The sequence below is a fragment of the Callithrix jacchus genome, chromosome 8 (assembly GCF_049354715.1).
Source record: "Callithrix jacchus isolate 240 chromosome 8, calJac240_pri, whole genome shotgun sequence".
Classification (NCBI taxonomy): Eukaryota; Metazoa; Chordata; class Mammalia; order Primates; family Cebidae; genus Callithrix; species Callithrix jacchus.
In genome coordinates, this window is record NC_133509.1 from 138,786,549 (window position 1) to 138,803,760 (window position 17,212).

At 43.0% G+C, this 17,212-nt stretch overlaps 1 protein-coding gene across 6 annotated transcripts in view; it reads left to right on the forward strand.

The window, feature by feature from the left end:
- The window catches only part of TDRD9 (tudor domain containing 9), a 140,444-nt gene that overhangs the window by 38,339 nt on the left and 84,893 nt on the right, over positions 1–17,212 (forward strand). For 2 of the 6 annotated variants that reach the window (XM_035261663.3, XM_035261664.3), the window contains exons 3-6: positions 1,358–1,455; positions 4,192–4,413; positions 5,531–5,653; positions 14,758–14,838. In XM_035261663.3, coding sequence (XP_035117554.1) covers positions 1,358–1,455; positions 4,192–4,413; positions 5,531–5,653; positions 14,758–14,838 — 524 coding nt within the window. Of the gene's footprint in view, positions 1–1,357; positions 1,456–1,854; positions 1,988–4,191; positions 4,414–5,530; positions 5,654–14,757; positions 14,839–17,212 lie in introns of those variants that run through there. The other 4 variants (XM_078335877.1, XM_035261668.3, XM_078335876.1 and 1 more) reach the window with 3 other exon arrangements.

Genomic DNA, 17,212 nt, shown 5'->3' on the forward strand with positions numbered 1-17,212 from the left:
TATGACAGATCTGGCTCCTCTGTTTATCTAACTGAGAACTGGGACCACATACTTTCATTCAAATATGGGAAAATAGCATCATTTTAAATAGATATTATTAGACCAATTATGAAAGTGGAAATCTACGTAGGGAAAAGATGTAGGAAATCAAGAGAGAAGTTTGGTTGTGTGTTTTATTAGGAAAGGCCAAGGGTGACACAGAGCAGGAGATGCTGGGACAGAAACAAGGGGCTGAAAGGAAGGGAAGGTGAGTCGTGCGGTGGGGGTGGGGGCTGCGGAATGAGTGTGGTGCTAAATTTGGCCAAGAGTTTATTTTGGAAGTAAAAATTATTTTCCAGCAAAAGTTTGTCTTCTGTGGGTTTTGATTTCTCAGTTTGTCAAGTGGTGACCAGAGGTCTAGAACTTGCAGTGCAGAAGAGAGCAGGGCATAGGATTACAAGAGGGTAGAGAAGTGCATCATGCAGCCTGAGCAGCGGCAGGCTGCCCCTTTTCCTGATGCCTGCATTTCATAGGTTGTTTGATTTATTGTAGTCGCAGGGAATGCACACTTCAGTTGGTGCCTTCTGTTGAAATTTCAAGGAAAGGTTTTCTCTTTAACTGTTTTGGTATCATTGAATCAGTGATGAGTGCATGTTTTCCAGGCCTCTTGTCTTAGAAGGTAGTGCTGAGCTTGCCCTGTTGGTGGCTGTGATAGAGGGATAGGAATGTTCTCAGTTGGCTTTTATACAAGATTGATAGTTGATAGTGAGCTACTAAAGAAGTTCCTTTCTTAAGAAATTAAAATTTTTATTTTAGATTCAGGGAGCACACGTACAGGTTTGTTACGGGATATATTGGGCGATGGTGAGGTTTGGCTTCTGTTGATTCCATCACCTATACAGTGAACATAGTACCCAGTAGGACGTTTTTCAGCCCTTGCCCCTCTCTCCCTCTTCCTCTTGGAGTCCCTAGTGCCTGTTGTTCCCATCTTTGTGTTCGTGTGTACCCAGGGTTTAGCTCCCTTGTGAGAACATGTGATACTTGGTTTTCTGTTTCTGTGTTAAGTTGCTTAGGATGGTCGCCTCCAGCTGCATCCATGTTGCTTGCTGCAAAGGACGTGATTTCCTTCTTCTTTAAGGCTGCATAGTGTTCCATGGTGTATATGTTTTCTTTATCCAATCCACTGTTGATGGGTATTGATTGTTCCATGTCTTTGCTATTTCCCCCATGGCAGTTTTAGCTTATAGAAAATGTATTTATTGTATTTGAGTCTGTGTGTGTGTGTATGCTGTATATATAGGTTAAGTAGAACAAAGAGTTATTTATCTTTTTCCAGATAAGAAATAGTATTGTATTTGTTTGTTTTGTCTTAATCTAGGTCCAAGCTCATCTTTGGCTAAACTAAGCAATGCGACATGTATCCCAGGGACAACTTATAAATATCCTGATTTGCCTATAAATCGATGTAAGGAAGAGGTAAAATTGCTTTTGTTATACTATAATTTTGCTGTTTGAATACATGTCTGAGGCCCAATACCTTTGGTTTCTAAGGTGAACACTTCTGTGGTATGCAGGGCTCTGTGGTAGATGTGGGGAGGGTGTGCTCAGGGCTACCTGGAGATGATTTTGTGGAGTGACCGTATCGATGGTTTTTCTTTAGATCTGTGCTTTAATTTATTTTGTCTTCACCCGAGTACATCTCCTAACATGTAGTTATCTAGTCTTCCTTCCTCAGAATATCTGTAATTAAACACTGTCTTCCCCACGAGAGCTTCTTGTTTAAAGAAATGTTTAAATTCTTAAACATAAAAACTGCTAAGTGTTTTTATGAAGCAAACGACATACCCTAGCATTTCCATTGAGTTTTCTTTACAGTGCTGTCCCTTTCGCTACCTGTCGATTAGTGTGATCAGTCACTGACACACTGTTATCTGAACAGTGCCTGGTGGATGCGGCCGTGCAATGACTGAGTTCCTAATTACTGGCATGTTGCTTAGCATGGTTAGAAGTAAGTGGATTGAGACCTTAATTAGCTGTACTCGTAGAAAAAGCAGTTAGAGACGAAACTAGAAACGTTTCAAATTTCATTTTTACTTTGCTTTAGAGTAAATCACGCAACTAAAAATTAGAGGCAGGTTTTCAAATTAATTTGTATTCTCTGACTATATCAGTTGTTAGAAGGATAAGAGCTTAAATAAGTTTAGAGTGGAGGTGGGGGAGTCCTGGAGGAGGAATTTGAGTGGAGTTTTAAAAATGCTGCATATAATCTGTAAGTGGAAAAGTGAAAGTTATTTGTTTTAAAATGTGTCTGGAGGCAGGAGGATCACTTAAGGCCAGGAGTTCCAGACCAGCCTGGACAACATAGCAAGACCTCATCTCTACAAAAAAGTACCCCCTAAAAATTAGCAGAATGTGATGGCACATGCCTGTGGTCCTGGCTTGGGATGCTGAAGTGGCAGGATGGCTTGAATTTAGGAGGTCAAAGCTGCCATGAGCCATGATTGTTCCACTGCTCTCCAGCCTGGGTGACAGAGCTAGAGCCTTGTCTAAAAATGAACAAACAGATATTTAATAAATAAAAATATGTCTGAAGAATGTAAGATGACATTTTTTTTGAGATGGAGTTTTCGCTCCTGTTGCCCAGGCTGGAGTGCAATGGTGTAATCTTGGCTCACTATAACCTCTGCCTCCCAGGTTCAAGCGATTCTCCTGCCTCAGCCTCCCGGGTAACTGGGATTATAGGAATTCGCCACCATGCCTGGCTAATTTTGTATTTTTAGTAGAGACAGAGTTTCTCCATGTTGGTCAGGCTGGTCTCTTAACTCCTGACCTCAGATGATCCGCCCACCTCAGCCTCCCAAAGTGCTGGGATTACAGACGTGAGCCGCTGCGCCTGACCAAGATGACATTTTAAAACCACTTGAATGTAGTATCAGCTCTTTTTTTTTTTTCTTTTTTGGAGACGGAGTTTTGCTCTTGTTACCCAGGCTGGAGTGCAATGGCGTGATCTCGGCTCACTTCAGCCTCCGCCACTTGGGTTCAGGCAATTCTTCTGCCTCAGCCTCCTGAGTAGCTGGGATTACAGGCACGTGCCACCATGCCCAGCTAATTTTTTGTATTTTTAGTAGAGACGGGGTTTCACCATGTTGACCAGGATGGTCTCGATCTCTTGACCTCGTGATCCACCCGCCTCAGCCTCCCAAAGTGCTGGGATTACAGGCCTGAGCCACCGTGCCCGGCCAGTATCAGCTCTTTTTTCATGTTCAGTAGAATTACATGCAGATTCATTACAAAATGTTAAAATCATAGAAACTCTGTAAGAGCCATAGAAACCCAATTTTACATTTTCATTTTTACAGAAGCAATTGAGACCCAGGAAGCTGGAGTTAACCTGCCCTGGTTTTTCCATAGCTATCACTAATTACTGTTTTTGTTTGTTTGTTTTGAGGCGGAGTCTTGCTCTGTCACCAGGCTGGAGTGCAGTAGCGTGGTCTTGGATCACTGCAACCTCTACTTCCCGATTCTCCTGCCTCGGTCTCCCGAGTAACTGAGACTAAAGGCGCGTGCCACCACACCCAGCTAATTTTTGTAGGTTTAGTAGAGATGGGGTTTCGCCATGTTGGCCAGGGTGGTATTGATCTCTTGACCTTGTGATCCTCCCTCCTTGGCCTCCCGGAGTGCTGGGATTATAGGTGTGAGCCATTGCGCCCGGCCACTAATCACTGTTAAATAGGTGGTAGAGCGGCATTTAAGTCTGGCAGCCGTTGGTTGCCTTCTTGCTCTCTTGTGTTACGTTTAGAGTGGTTAATTAATAACTTTAAAGCCCGGTGCAGTGGCTTACACTTGTAATTCCAGCAATTTGGGAGGCTGAGGTGGGTGCATCACTTGAAGTTAGGAGTTCGCGACTAGCCAGGCCAACATGGTGAAACCTCTCTCTACCAAAAATAGACAAGTCAGCCAGGTGTGGTGGTGCGTGCCTGTAGTCCCAAGAGGCCTTGGCGTGAGAATTGCTTGAACTCAGGAGACGGAGGTTGCAGTGAGCTGAGATTGCGTCGCTGCATTCCAGCCTGGGCAGCAGCGTGAGACTCTGTCTCAATAAACAAACAAATACGATGAAAGAAAAATAAATCCTGGAAGACTTACTAACATAGGTGATACTTTACATTGCTGTTAATTTTGTGCTGATTTTGAAAGAGTTCTTTAAATTTCTAGGTTTTGTCTTTGATAGAAAGTAATTCTGTGGTGATTATACATGGGGCTACGGGAAGCGGTAAAAGCACTCAGCTCCCGCAGTTTATCTTGGACCACTACGTTCAGCGCTCCGCCTACTGCAGCATTGTGGTTACTCAGCCCCGGAAGATTGGGGCAAGCAGCATCGCCAGGTGGATCAGTAAAGAGCGTGCCTGGACCCTCGGGGGTCTGGTGGGCTACCAGGTGAGACTGGGAGGGAAGGAGGAAGGGACTAAGAGAGCCAGCCATCTCTCTATTCCTTAATTTTGTTAAATTTTTTCCATGTAAGTTGATAGTATGTGCCCATTTTCTGCTGGAAATTAGCAGTGACTCACACCTGTAATCCCAGTACTATGGGAGGCCAAAAGGGTGGATCACCTGAGGTCGAAAGTTCGAGATCAGCCTGGCCAACATGGTGAAACTTCATCTTTACTAAAGATACAAAAATTAGCTGGGCATTGTGGTACATGCCTTAGTTCCAGCCACTTGGGAGGCTGAGGCAGGAGAATCATTTGAACCTGCGGGGCGGAAGTTGCAGTGAGTCGAGATTGTGTCGCTGCACTCCAGCCTGGGTGACAGAGTGAGACTCCATCTCATCTTAAAAAAAAAAAAAAAAACAAAAAAAACCAATTGCTTATAGAAGAGAACTGTGGCATAATTGTAAAAAACAGTGAGACAGGATTTGTTGAAAATAAGACCAGGCAGGGTGGCTCACGCCTGTAATCCCAGCACTTTGGGAGGCCGAGGTGGGTGGGTCATGAGGTCAGGGGTTCAAGACCAGCCTGGCCGAGATGGTGAAACCCTGTCTCTACTAAAAATACAAAAATTAGCCAGGTGTGATGGTGCCCACCTATGATTCCAGCTACTTGGGAGGCTGAGGTCTGAGAATTGCTTGAACCTGGGAGGCAGAGAGTGCAGTGAGCTGAGATTACGCCACTGCAGTGCAGTTTCGGTGACAAAGTGAGACTGTCTCAAAAAAAAAAATAATTTCTTGAAAATAAATTTTAATTTCTTTCCAGTTGAATAGGAAAGCAGAATTCTCATGCTTATGGCTTTTATAATTTTATATTTTTAATTATATCTTTGTAATCTAGAAGATATCTTGATGCACAGTTGTTTTAACATAATAATGTTATAGGCAGTTTGATTAGGTAAGTCAACTCCTGTCCCCCCACCCCCCAAAAAAGAAGAAAGTAATTGACTTGAGGACATCACTTTTAATTTGGAGCCTGGGTATCTTTTGAAATACCATAATTTTTAATTCCCTTTCTTACCTTTATTAATAAAATGGACATAACTTTTTTTCCTTCTCCAATTTTAGGTAGGGCTAGAGAAAATAGCAACAGAGGACACCAGGCTAATTTATATGACAACTGGAGTCCTGCTTCAGAAAATAGTCAGTGCCAAGAGTTTGATGGAATTCACACATATAATCATTGATGAAGTAAGTAATGTCATGTTCTTGTAAAGGTCATATTTACCTCTCTCAAAAAATCTCTCATAAAGTATTGTGAACCCTGTCTTCGTGCCTGTCTCAGCTTTTTAAACTTTTTCCTTCCCCTTTACTTTCTAGACTTTTCGCAGTAAGGACGGAATATTTTTTTGATTTTGATATTTTGAACGTGAGTATTTTCGTGGGGAATGTTGTGTTTGAAGTACTTTACCAGGAACTTTGGATATGGTTCTTCCTCAAACTCTTGTGTTTTAAACCTTATCAGTAATTGTGTCTGAGAAGCTTGACTTATTTCTAGAGGAATTAGAGACATTAACAAATAAATAAGATTTGCGAGAGGTTGTGAGATGAGGGTAGATGTTTAATAGAGTCTGAAGTCAAACCATTTGGGTAACTGGCTTATACCTGTAATCCCAGTACTCTGGGAGGCCGAGGCGGGGGGATCACTTCAGGTCAGGAGTTTGAGACCAGCCTGGCCAACATGGTAACCCCATCTCTACTAAAAATACAAAAATCGGATTAGCTGGATGTGCTGGCACGTGCCTGTAGTCCCAGCTTCCTGGGAGGCTGAGGCGGGAGACTAACTTGAATCTGGAAAGTGGAGGTTGTAGCGAGCTGAGATTTTGCCACACTGACTCTGTCTCAAAAGAACCACCACCACCAAAAAGACAAACCCATGTGGGCAACTGTTTTTTTTTGAGACAGAGTCTCTCTCTGTAGCCCAGGCTGGAGTGCAGCGGTGTGATCTCAGCTCACTTGAACCCCTCTGCTTCTTGGGTTCAAGTGATTCTCCTGCCTCAGCCTCCCGAGTTGCTAGGACTACAGGTGCCTGCCACCATGCCCAGCTAATTTTTGTATTTTTAGTAGTGACGGGGTTTAATCATATTAACCAGGCTGGACTTGAACTCCTGACCTTGTGATTCACCCACCTCAGCCTCCCAAAGTGCTGGGATTACAGGTGTGAGCCACCGAACCCAGCCTGGTCAACTGTTTAGAATAGTGTCTTCCCACTCTATTTTGATGTGTGTGATAACGAATAATACAACATGTGCTCCAGGTAACACTGAGTCAGCGCGTTTGTGATCTTATGTACAGGCACTTGGCTTTGAGTTACGGTAGGTCATTTGGTGGGAGAGTAGGAGAAGGTGAAAATGATGTACTGTTTCTTACAAAGCAGAGTGATGTAACATGTGCTCCAGGTAACACTGAGTCAGCGCGTTTGTGATCTTATGTACAGGCACTTGGCTTTGAGTTACGGTAGGTCATTTGGTGGGAGAGTAGGAGAAGGTGAAAATGATGTACTGTTTCTTACAAAGCAGAGTGATGTAACATGTGCTCCAGGTAACACTGAGTCAGCGCGTTTGTGATCTTATGTACAGGCACTTGGCTTTGAGTTACGGTAGGTCATTTGGTGGGAGAGTAGGAGAAGGTGAAAATGATGTACTGTTTCTTACAAAGCAGAGTGATGTATAATGTGGTTCAGAATTTTTCCTTATGACTTAACGGCAGTTTTTGAGTGGCTTTATAACAGGTAGAGATCAAATTGAGATTTAATAGATAATTTGCCAGAAGTTGGCATTATGGAGGCTATAATAGTTATTCATTGGGCTTTTTAGTATAATTGAGCCTACTTTACATAAGAGGAAACTAAAGTTTAAGGAAGTTCAGCGCTCAGGCCACAAGTAACCAGTGATGATGTTGGGTTCATCCCTGGGTAGTTTAGCGCCTGTGTTGCTAGTGCCTGTATTTCTTTTCTGTGTATCTGACAATTTCTCTGTCTGCATGGCCTTCTTTGCACACACATACTTGAATGACACAGATAAATCCATCAATACTGTGTTATTGATTATATCCTTTTCTCAAGCTCTGCCATAATAGCTGAGCAAAAGTTAGTTCCTCTCTGCAAGAGCTTGCCCTGCCAGGGAGTGGTAACCAACAGAAGACCATCGCGCCATTACAACAGCTTCCTGCTCTGCCACTGTCGAGTGCAGTGAGTGTCAGCATCTAGTACATGCTTTGATGATTATTTGCTTTATAAATGAATGGATTGGATTCAGCTACCCGAAGTTTTAGGTTTACGTGTAATATCGTTTGCATTATATGGGATTATTTGAATTTCAAAATAAATGTAAGAACAAAAGTTGAAGATGGCCAGCCAGTTTAGAATGGAATAATGTGTTTAGCTTCTCAGCTCTTAAGAATAAACAGGCTTTAGGCAAATCATTCATTCAACAAACATTTTTTTGAGTACTGCTATGGAGAAGGTGCCTCCTAAGGGGCTGAGGTTATAAGATCTGCTGATGTGTGCATGTTTATGTGTTACAGAGAAAGGCTGGTGCAGGGATCCTGGAGCCAGCATCCCGTGGGGCAGAGGGCCTGTGAACTCAGGAGAGGCTGCTACAAGCTGAGGAGAGCTCCCTTTCGGGGCTCTTTGCTGATCATAGCCTTGATTTTTTTTTTCTCAAGTAAAAGAGAGGACGTTTGTGCAGAGGAAGTGTTCTGAAGTCGGGTGACAGCATGAGATTTATGATGGTGTTAAATCCCTTTCAACTACTGATTTTTTTTCTCTATGGTGCTTCTCTAGACATCTCTTTCAGTGGGAAGTTCAGAAGATAGTAGGGTCTGCAATAGAATTACTTACAGAATAAATCTTCAGGCCTCTTATACTGAGGAGAGGAGAACTCCCTCTTTGAAACTTAGTAATTGTCTCTCCACTTTGGCTGAGATATATATACATATAAATATATATATATATGTATTTATTGTACCTTAGGTTCTGGGATACATGTGCAGATCATGCAGGATTGTTGCATAAGTACATACGTGGCAATGTGGTTTGCTGCCTCTATTCCCCCTTCACCTATATCTGGCATTTCTCCCCATGTTATCCCTCCCCAACCACCCTACCCCCCGCTGTCCCTCCACTATTCCCCCACAACAGACCCCAGTGTGTGATGCTCCCCTCCCTGTGTCCATGTGTTCTCATTGTTCAACACCCGCCTATGAGTGAGAACATGTGGTGTTTGATTTTCAGTTTGCTGGGAATGATGGTTTCCAGATTCATCCATGTCCCTACAATGGACATGAATTCATTGTTTTTTTTTGGCTGCATAGTATTCCATGGTGTATATGTGCCACATTTTCCCTGTCCAGTCTATTATCGATGGGCATTTGAGTTGGTTCCAGGTCTTTGCTATTGTAAATAGTGCTGCAGTGAACATTCATGTGCATGTGTCTTTATAATAGAACCATTTATAGTCCTTTGGATATATACCCAGTAATGGGACCACTGGGTCAAATGGAATTTCTTTTTCTAGGTCCTTGAGGAATTGCCACACAGTCTTCCACAATGGTTGAACCAATTTACACTCCCACAAACGGTGTAAAAGTGTTCCTATTTCTCCACATCCTCTCCAGCATCTGTTGTCTCCAGATTTTTTAATGATCGCCATTCTGACTGGCGTGAGATGGTATCTCAATGTGGTTTTGATTTGCATTTCTCTAATGACCAGTGATGATGAGCATTTTGGCATATGTTTTTTGGCCTCATACATGTCTTCTTTTGAAAAGTGTCTGTTCATGTACTTTGACCACTTTTGAATGGGTTTGTTTTTTTCTTGTAAATCTGTTTTAGTTCTCTGTAGATTCTGGATATCAGCCCTTTGTCAGATGGATAAACTGCAAAATTTTTTTCCCATTCTGTTGGTTGCCGGTTCACTCTAATGATAGTTTCTTTTGCTGTACAGAAGCTGTGGAGTTTAATTAGGTCCCATTTGTCTATTTTGGCTTTTGTTGCCAATGCTTTTGGTGTTTTAGTCGTGGAGTCCTTGCCTACGCCTATGTCCTGAATGGTTTTGCCTAGGTTTTCTTCTAAGGTTTTTATGGTGCCAGGTCTTATGTTTAAGTCTTTAATCCATCCGGAGTTAATTTTAGTGTAAGTTGTCAGGAAGGGGTCCAGTTTCTGCTTTCTGCACATCCCTTTATATCTTTTTCATGCCTGATTGCTCTGGCTAGAACTTCCAGTACTATATTGAATAGGAGTGGTGAGAGAGGAGATCCTTGTTTAGTGCCAGATTTCAAGGGAATGCTTCCAGTTTTTGCCCATCAGTATGATATTGGCTGTGGGCTTGTTGTAGATAGCTTTTATTATTTTGAGATATGTTCCATTGATAGCTAGTGTATTGAGAGTTTTTAGCATAAAGGACTGTTGAATTTTGTCGAAGGCCTTCTCTGCATCTCTTGAGATAATCATGTGGTTTTTGTCTTTGGATCTGTTTATGTGATGGATTACATTTATAGACTTGCATATGTTGAACCAGCCTTGCATCCCTGGGATGAAGCCTCCTTGATCATGGTGGATAAACTTTTTGATGTGCTGTTGCAATCAGTTTGCCAGTATTTTATTGAAGATTTTTGCATTGATATTCATCATGGATATTGGCCTGAAGTTTTCTTTTTTGCTGAGTCTCTGCCGGGTTTTGATAACAGGATGATGTTGGTCTCATAAAATGATTTGGGAAGGATTCCCTCTTTTTGTATTGTTTGGAATAGTTTCAGAAGGAGTGGTACCAGCTCCTCTTTGTATGTCTGGTAGAATTTGGCTGTGAACCCATCTAGACCTGGGTTTTTTTTGGTTGGTGGGCTATTAATTGCTCCCTCAACTTCAGCCCTTGGTATTGGTCTATTCAAGGTTTCGGCTTCTTTCTTGTTTAGACTTGGGAGGGTGCAAGTGTCCAGGAATTTATCCATTTCTTCCAGGTTTACTGGTTTATATGCATAGAGTTGTTTGTAGTAATCTCTGATGGTAGTTGGTATTTCTGTGGAATCTGTGGTGATATCCCCTTTATCGTTTTTTATTTCATCTATTTGATTCTCTGTTTTCTTTTTTATTAATCTGGCTAGCAGTCTGTCTATTTTGTTGATCTTTTCAAAAAACTAGTTCCTGGATATATTAATTTTTTGAAGGGCTTTGTTTTTGTGTCTATCTCCTTCAGTTCTGCTCTGATCTTAGTTATTTCTTGACTTCTGCTATCTTTTGAGTCTTTTGATGTTGCTTCTCTAGCTCTTTCAATTCTGATGATAGGGTGTTGATTTTAAATCTTTCCTTGCTTCTCATGTAGGCATTTGTTGCTATAAATTTCCCTCTAGACACTGCTTTAAATATGTCCCAGAGATTCTTGTACGTTGTATCTTCATTCTTGTTGGTTTTGAAGAACATCTTTATTTCTGCCTTCATTTCATTGTTTATCCAGTCAACATTCAAGAGCCAGTTGTTCAGTTGCCATGAAGTTGTGAGGTTCTGAGTTAGATTCTTAATCCTGAGTTCTAATTTGATAGCACTGTGGTCTGAGAGACCCTTTGTTGTGATTTCCATTCTTTTGCATTACTGAGGAGTGATTTACTTCGAATTATGTGATCAATTTTAGAGTAGGTGTGATGTGGTTCTGATAAGAATGTGTCTTCTGTGAATTTGGGTTGGGAGTTCTGTAGATATCTATTAGGTTTGCTCCGTTCAGATCTGAGTTCAAGTCCTGGATATCCTTGTTAAATTTCTGTCTCCTTGATCTGTCTAATATTGACAGTGGAGTGTTAAAAGTCTCCCACTATTATTGTGTGGGAGTCTGATTCACTTTGTAGGTCATTAAGAACTTGCTTTATGTATTTGGGTGCTCCTGTATTGGGTGCATATTAATTTAGAATCGTTAACTCTTCTTGTTGCATTGATCCTTTCACCATTATGTAACGCCCTTCTTTGTCTCTTTTGATCTTCGTTGGTTTAAAGTCTATTTTATCAGAGATGAGAATTGCAACTCCTTTTTTTTTTTGCTCTCCATTTGCTTGGTAAATCTCCCTCCATTTCTTTATTTTGAGCCTATATGTGTCTTTGCATGTGAGATGGGTTTCCTGGATACAGCACACTGTTGGGTTTTGACTTTTTAATCCAATCTGCCAGTCTGTGTCTTTCGATTGGGGCATTTAGCCCATTTACATTTAAGGTTAATATTGTTATGTGTGAATTTGGTCCTGCCATTTTGATGCTAGTTGGTTGTTTTGCCCATTAGTTGACATAGTTTCTTCATTGTGTCAATGCTCTTTACCATTTGGTACATTTTTGGAGTGGCTGATACTGGTTGTTTTTTTCAATTTTTAGTGCTTCTTTCAGGAACTTTTGTAAGGCAGGCCTGGTGGTGACAAAATCTCTCAGCAATTGCTTGATCGTAAAGGATTTTATTTCTCCTTCGCTAATGAAGCTTAGTTTGGCTGGATATGAAATTCTAGGTTGAAGGTTCTTTTCTTTAAGGATGTTGAATATTGACCCCACTCTCTCCTGGATTGTAGGGTTTCTACCAAGAGATCTGCTGTGAGTCTGATGTGCTTCCTTTTGTGGGTAACCTGACCTTTCTCTCTGGCTGCCCTTAGTATTTTTTCCTTCATTTCAACCCTGGTGAATCTGACAATTATGTGTCTTGGGGTTGCTCTTCTTGAGGAATATCTTTGTGGTGTTCTCAGTATTTCCTGGACTTGAATATTGGCCTGCCTTGCTAGTTTCGGGAAATTCTCCTGGATAATATCCTGAAGAGTGTTTTCCAGCTTGGATTCATTCTCTGTCACATTCAGGTACACCTGTCAAATGTAGATTAGGTCTTTTCACATAATCTTATATTTCTTAGAGGCTTTGTTCATTTCTTTTCCCTCTTTTTTTCTCTAATCCTGCTTTCTCATTTTATTACATTGAGTTGATCTTCAATCTCTGATATTGTTTCTTCTGCTTGGTCGATTCAGCTATTGAAAGTTGTGTATGCTTTGTGAAGTTCTCGTGTTGTGTTTTTCAGTTCCATTAAGTCATTTATATTCTTCTCTAAGCTGTTTATTCTCATCAGCATTTCATCAAATCTTTTTTCAACGTTCTTAGTTTCTTTGCATTGGGTTAGAACATGTTCTTCGAGCTCAGCGAAGTTTATTACTCACCTTCTGAAGCCTGTTTCTGTCAATTCATCAGACTCATTCTCCATCCAGCTTTGTTCCCTTGCTGGTGAGGAGTTGTAATCCCTTAGAGGAGGAGAGGCATTCTGGTTTTGGGTGTTTTCATCCTTTTTGCACTGGTTTCTTTCCATCTTTGTGGATTTATTTACCTGTGGTCTTTGTAGTTGGTGACTTTTGGATTGGGTCTCTGAGTGGACGTCCTTTTTGTTGACGTTGAAGTTATTTCTTTCTGTTTTTTAGTTTTCCTTCTAATAGTCAGGCTCCTCTGCTGTAGGACTGCTAGGGGTCCATCCAGATTCTGCTTTCCTGGGGATCACCTGCAGCATCTGCAGAACAGTAAGTGTTGCTGCCAGTTTCTTCTTCTGTTATCTTCGTCCCAGAAGGATATCCGCCAGATGTCACCTCTCCTTTATGAGGTGTCTCTTTGGATATACAGGAGTTGGGGAGCTGTTTGAGGAGACAGTCTGTCCCTTATAGGAGCTCAAGTGCTGAGCTGTGAGCTCTGCTGTTCTGTTCAGAGCTGCTGGGCGGGTATGTTTAAGTCTGCTACAGCAGAACTCATAACTGCCTTTTTGCCTGGGTGCTCTGTCTCAGGAAGGTGGGGCTTTATTTATAAGTTCTTGATGTGCTGCTGCCTTTTTCAGAGATGCTCTGCTCAGCAAGGAGGTAGCCTAGTCACAGTCTTCCAGAAGAGGTGTTGCTGAGCTGCTGTGGGCTCTCCCAGCTGCTGGTAGAACTTCCTTGTGGTTTTGTTTATAGAGGTATAGTTAGAACTGCCTTGGTAATGGTATCTGCATTGGTAGTGGTGGACTGCCTCGGTAATGGCGGACTGCCTCGGTAATGGTGGATGCCCTTCCCCACACAGAGCTGGACTGTCCTGGGTCGAACTGCACCTGCTGTAAAACTCTCAATCCAGAGCGTTTCAGATTGCTGGTCTTTGTGGGTGTGGGACCCGCCGAGCCAGATCACCTGGCTCCTTGTTTCAGCCCCCCTTTTTTTTTTCAGTTAAATGGGCGGCTCTGTCTCCCAGGTGTTCCAGGTACCAGTTGAAGTGGCCACCAAGATTTGTGTGATTTTTGTGTGTGTGTGTGTGTGGAGACCCGCAGCTGAAACAGCTGTGCTGGAAACTCTTGGCGCTTTTCAGCTCGGGAATCTACTGGTCTGTGGGCAGTAATAACTCATTTGGAAATCGGTGATCACTCATCCTCTGCATTGTTCTCACTGGGAACTGCATTCCAGAGCTGTTCCTATTCAGCCAGCTTGGATCCCCCTGTCCTCAGAATAGAATCTTACTGTTCCCTTGTACATTGATGTTTCCTAAGTTCTAGAGTAACTGGCTTCTTTAGAAAATTAGCAGCAGGCCACCTAGCCCTTGGGTGCTAGCTGATTCTGGAGTGGGGGCTGTGGGTTCCTAGGGTTACTCTGACTGTGAGGTTTCCATCTGAGGAGGGCTGCAAGGTCTGTCTGAGGTGCTGCTTCTCTGACTGCTGTCCCCAAGTGTCAGTGCAACTTATCTTGGGTTCCAAGCTTGCTCTGCTTTACCTGTTTGTGACTGACCCAGCTTTTCCAGGACCAGCCCTTGCCCACCCTTGTGAACTGCAGTTATGCACATCATGGAATGCGTCCTGTAGGGTTCAGGTGGCTCCTGGTCAGTGTTAGACTGGCACATCTTCGTTTTTGTGTTTGCTTGCTCAGATGACAGGGTATCTGAAGGCCTGGCAGGGGGTGTGGCAGGGGCCATGGGAGGCTGGCCCAGTGGTTCTCTGTGTTTGACGTGGATGGAGAGGTTTCTGGTTGTCACAGTGACCTGGGGCACGGTTGGTGGTAAATGAGCAAGGATGAGGGTGCCAAACATTACCCTGCCCTCTTCCAGGGGGCCCTAAGGAGAAACACTGGGGACCATGACTATGTGGGTGGTCTGTGGTCTGTTAGCTGATGCTCTTGCTTTCTCTTAACTAGGAGTGATACCCACCTTTTCCAGCCCTCTGAGGAACTGCATTTAGCAGAGAGAACTGGTTAAGTCCTCAGGCCCCTAGGGAGCCTTTCTGTCAGCAGTGAAATGTGTGTTGCCTGATCCCATGTGGGGGTTACCTCCTTTTTTTGTTTTGTAGGTACATGAACGAACCGAAGAAATGGATTTCCTGCTGTTGGTAGTCCGCAAACTCTTAAGAACAAATTCACGTTTTGTGAAGGTAAATTTGATTTCATGAGTAACAGATGTATTTAGGGTTAAGATTTATTGCTTAGTTTTGTTTCTCTCTACAGTCCCTTGGTATCTGTAGGGGATTCTGGGACCCCTGACCGATACTAAAATCTGAGGATCCTCAAGTGCCTTAAATGAAATGACATAGAAAAGTATTTGTATGTAACCTATGCACATCTTCCCATGTGCTCTGTCACCTCTAGCTTACCTGCAATACTGAATATAATGTCAGTGCCATGTCAATAGTTATGCTCTATTTTTAAATTTTTATTTTTTAAAAATATTTTTGATTTTCAGCAGGTTGAATCTGCAAATGTAGAATCTGGATACGGAGGGCTGACTGTATTTATTTAATTTATTTATTTTGAGATGGAGTCTCACTCTGTCGCCCAGGGTGGAGTGCAGTGGCACGATCTCAGTTCATTGCAACCTCCGCTTCCCAGGTTCAAGCAATTCTTGTGCTTTAGCCTCCGAAGTAGCTGGGACTACAGGTATCTTCCACCATGCCAGGCTAATTTTTTTTGTATTTTTTGGTAGAGACAGGATTTTGCCATGTTGGCCAGGCTGGTCTTGAACTCATGACTACAAGTGATTCACCCACCTTGGCCTTCCAGAGTGCTGGGATTACAGGTGTGAGTCATCACACATAGCCAGGCCGACTGTATTTTTGCAGAAACATTTGAAACTGATGACTTAAAATTCATTATCATTTGTAGTACACCAGTTCTAGCCAGGAAGCCGACTGAAGGGCATCCACTTATGGTCAGAGGAGTATGGATACTGTTTGATTATTATGTTGCCTTAAATTCTCATGTTTTCTCCAGGCTGCAGAAAATGGTCTAGTAATAGTTGGCTATAATGACGTGCTGGGTTTTGAGCTTTGCTTTTGGTTGAATAAGTTACCATAGTTATGTGAATGAAGCTGAGTGGCATAGTGGCTCATGCCTGCAATCCCAGCACTTTGTGGGGGGCAAAGGTGGGCAGATTGCTTGAGCCCAAGGAGTTCAAGACCAGCATAGGCAACATGGTGAAACCCCGTGTTGACAAAAAATACAAAAATTAGCTGGGCATAGTGGTGTGTGTCTGTGGTCCCAGTTACTCAGGAGGCTGTCGGAGAATTGCTTGAGCCTGGGAGGTCCAGGCTGCAGTTAACTGTGATTGCCCTACTGCATTCCAGCCCCTGGGTGACAGATGAAACCCTGTTTCCAAAAAAAAAAAAAAAAAAAAAAAAGGGCTGGGCAACGGTGGCTCACACCAGTAATCCCAGCACTGTTGGAGGCTGAGGTGGGCAGATCACTTGAGGTCAGGAGTTTGAGACAGGCATGGCCAACATGGTGAAAACCCATCTCTATTGAAAATACAAAAGTAGCCGGGCCTGGTGGCACTCTCCTGTAGTCCCAGCTACTTGGGAGATGGAGGCAGGAGAATCGTTTGAACCCAGGAGGTGGAGGTTGCAGTAAGCTGATATCATGCCATTGCCCTGCAGCCTGGGCAACAAGAGCAAAACTCTGTCTCAAAAAAAAAATTAGCCAGGTGTGGTGGTGGGCGCCTGTAAGCCCAACTACTTGGGAGGCTGAGGCAGGAGAATTGCTTGAACCCAGAAGGCAGAGGTTGCAGTGAGCCGAGACCATATCACTGCACTCCAGTCTGGGCAACAGAGAGAGATTTCATCTCAAAAAAACAAAAAACAAAAACAAAAAGTATATGAATGAATCCACAATCCCTGTGTCCCTGTGTTAGAAGTAGCACGAGGCCGGGCGCAGTGGCTCACACCTGTAATCCCAGCACTTTGGGAGGCCGAGGTGGGTGGATCACCTGAGGTCAAGGAGTTTGAGACCAGCCTGGCCCACATGGGGAAACCCTGTCTTTACTCAAAATACAAAAATTAGTCAGGCGTGGTGGTGCATGCCTGTAATGCCAGCTACTTGGGAGGCTAAGGCGGGAGAATTGCTTGAACCTGGGAGGCAGAGGTTGCAGTGAGCCGAGATTGCACCACTGCACTCCAGCCTGGGCAACAGAGCAAGACTTTGTCTCAAAAAAAAAGGAAGCACCAAAGTGGATTGAAGTTTGAGAACAGAACATGTACTACTATTTGAGAGATGTGAGCTAACTGCAAGTTGATGGGAGTCATAAATACAGTTTACATCTTATTTGAACAAAAAGGAAGAAGGTGTGAACTAGGCCAAAATGGCATAGAGTTTAGAATAATTGTGCAATCTAAACAAGTCTACTCCTAGGTCAGGTCGACCTCAAACCAGCTGTGCTAAGCAAAGGTCTGTGGGAAACAGCTTAATAAAAGGCCAGACGGTTGGGATATTCAGTTATTCTGTGTTGGGGCTGCTAAGGGATTTGCTGTTGGAAAG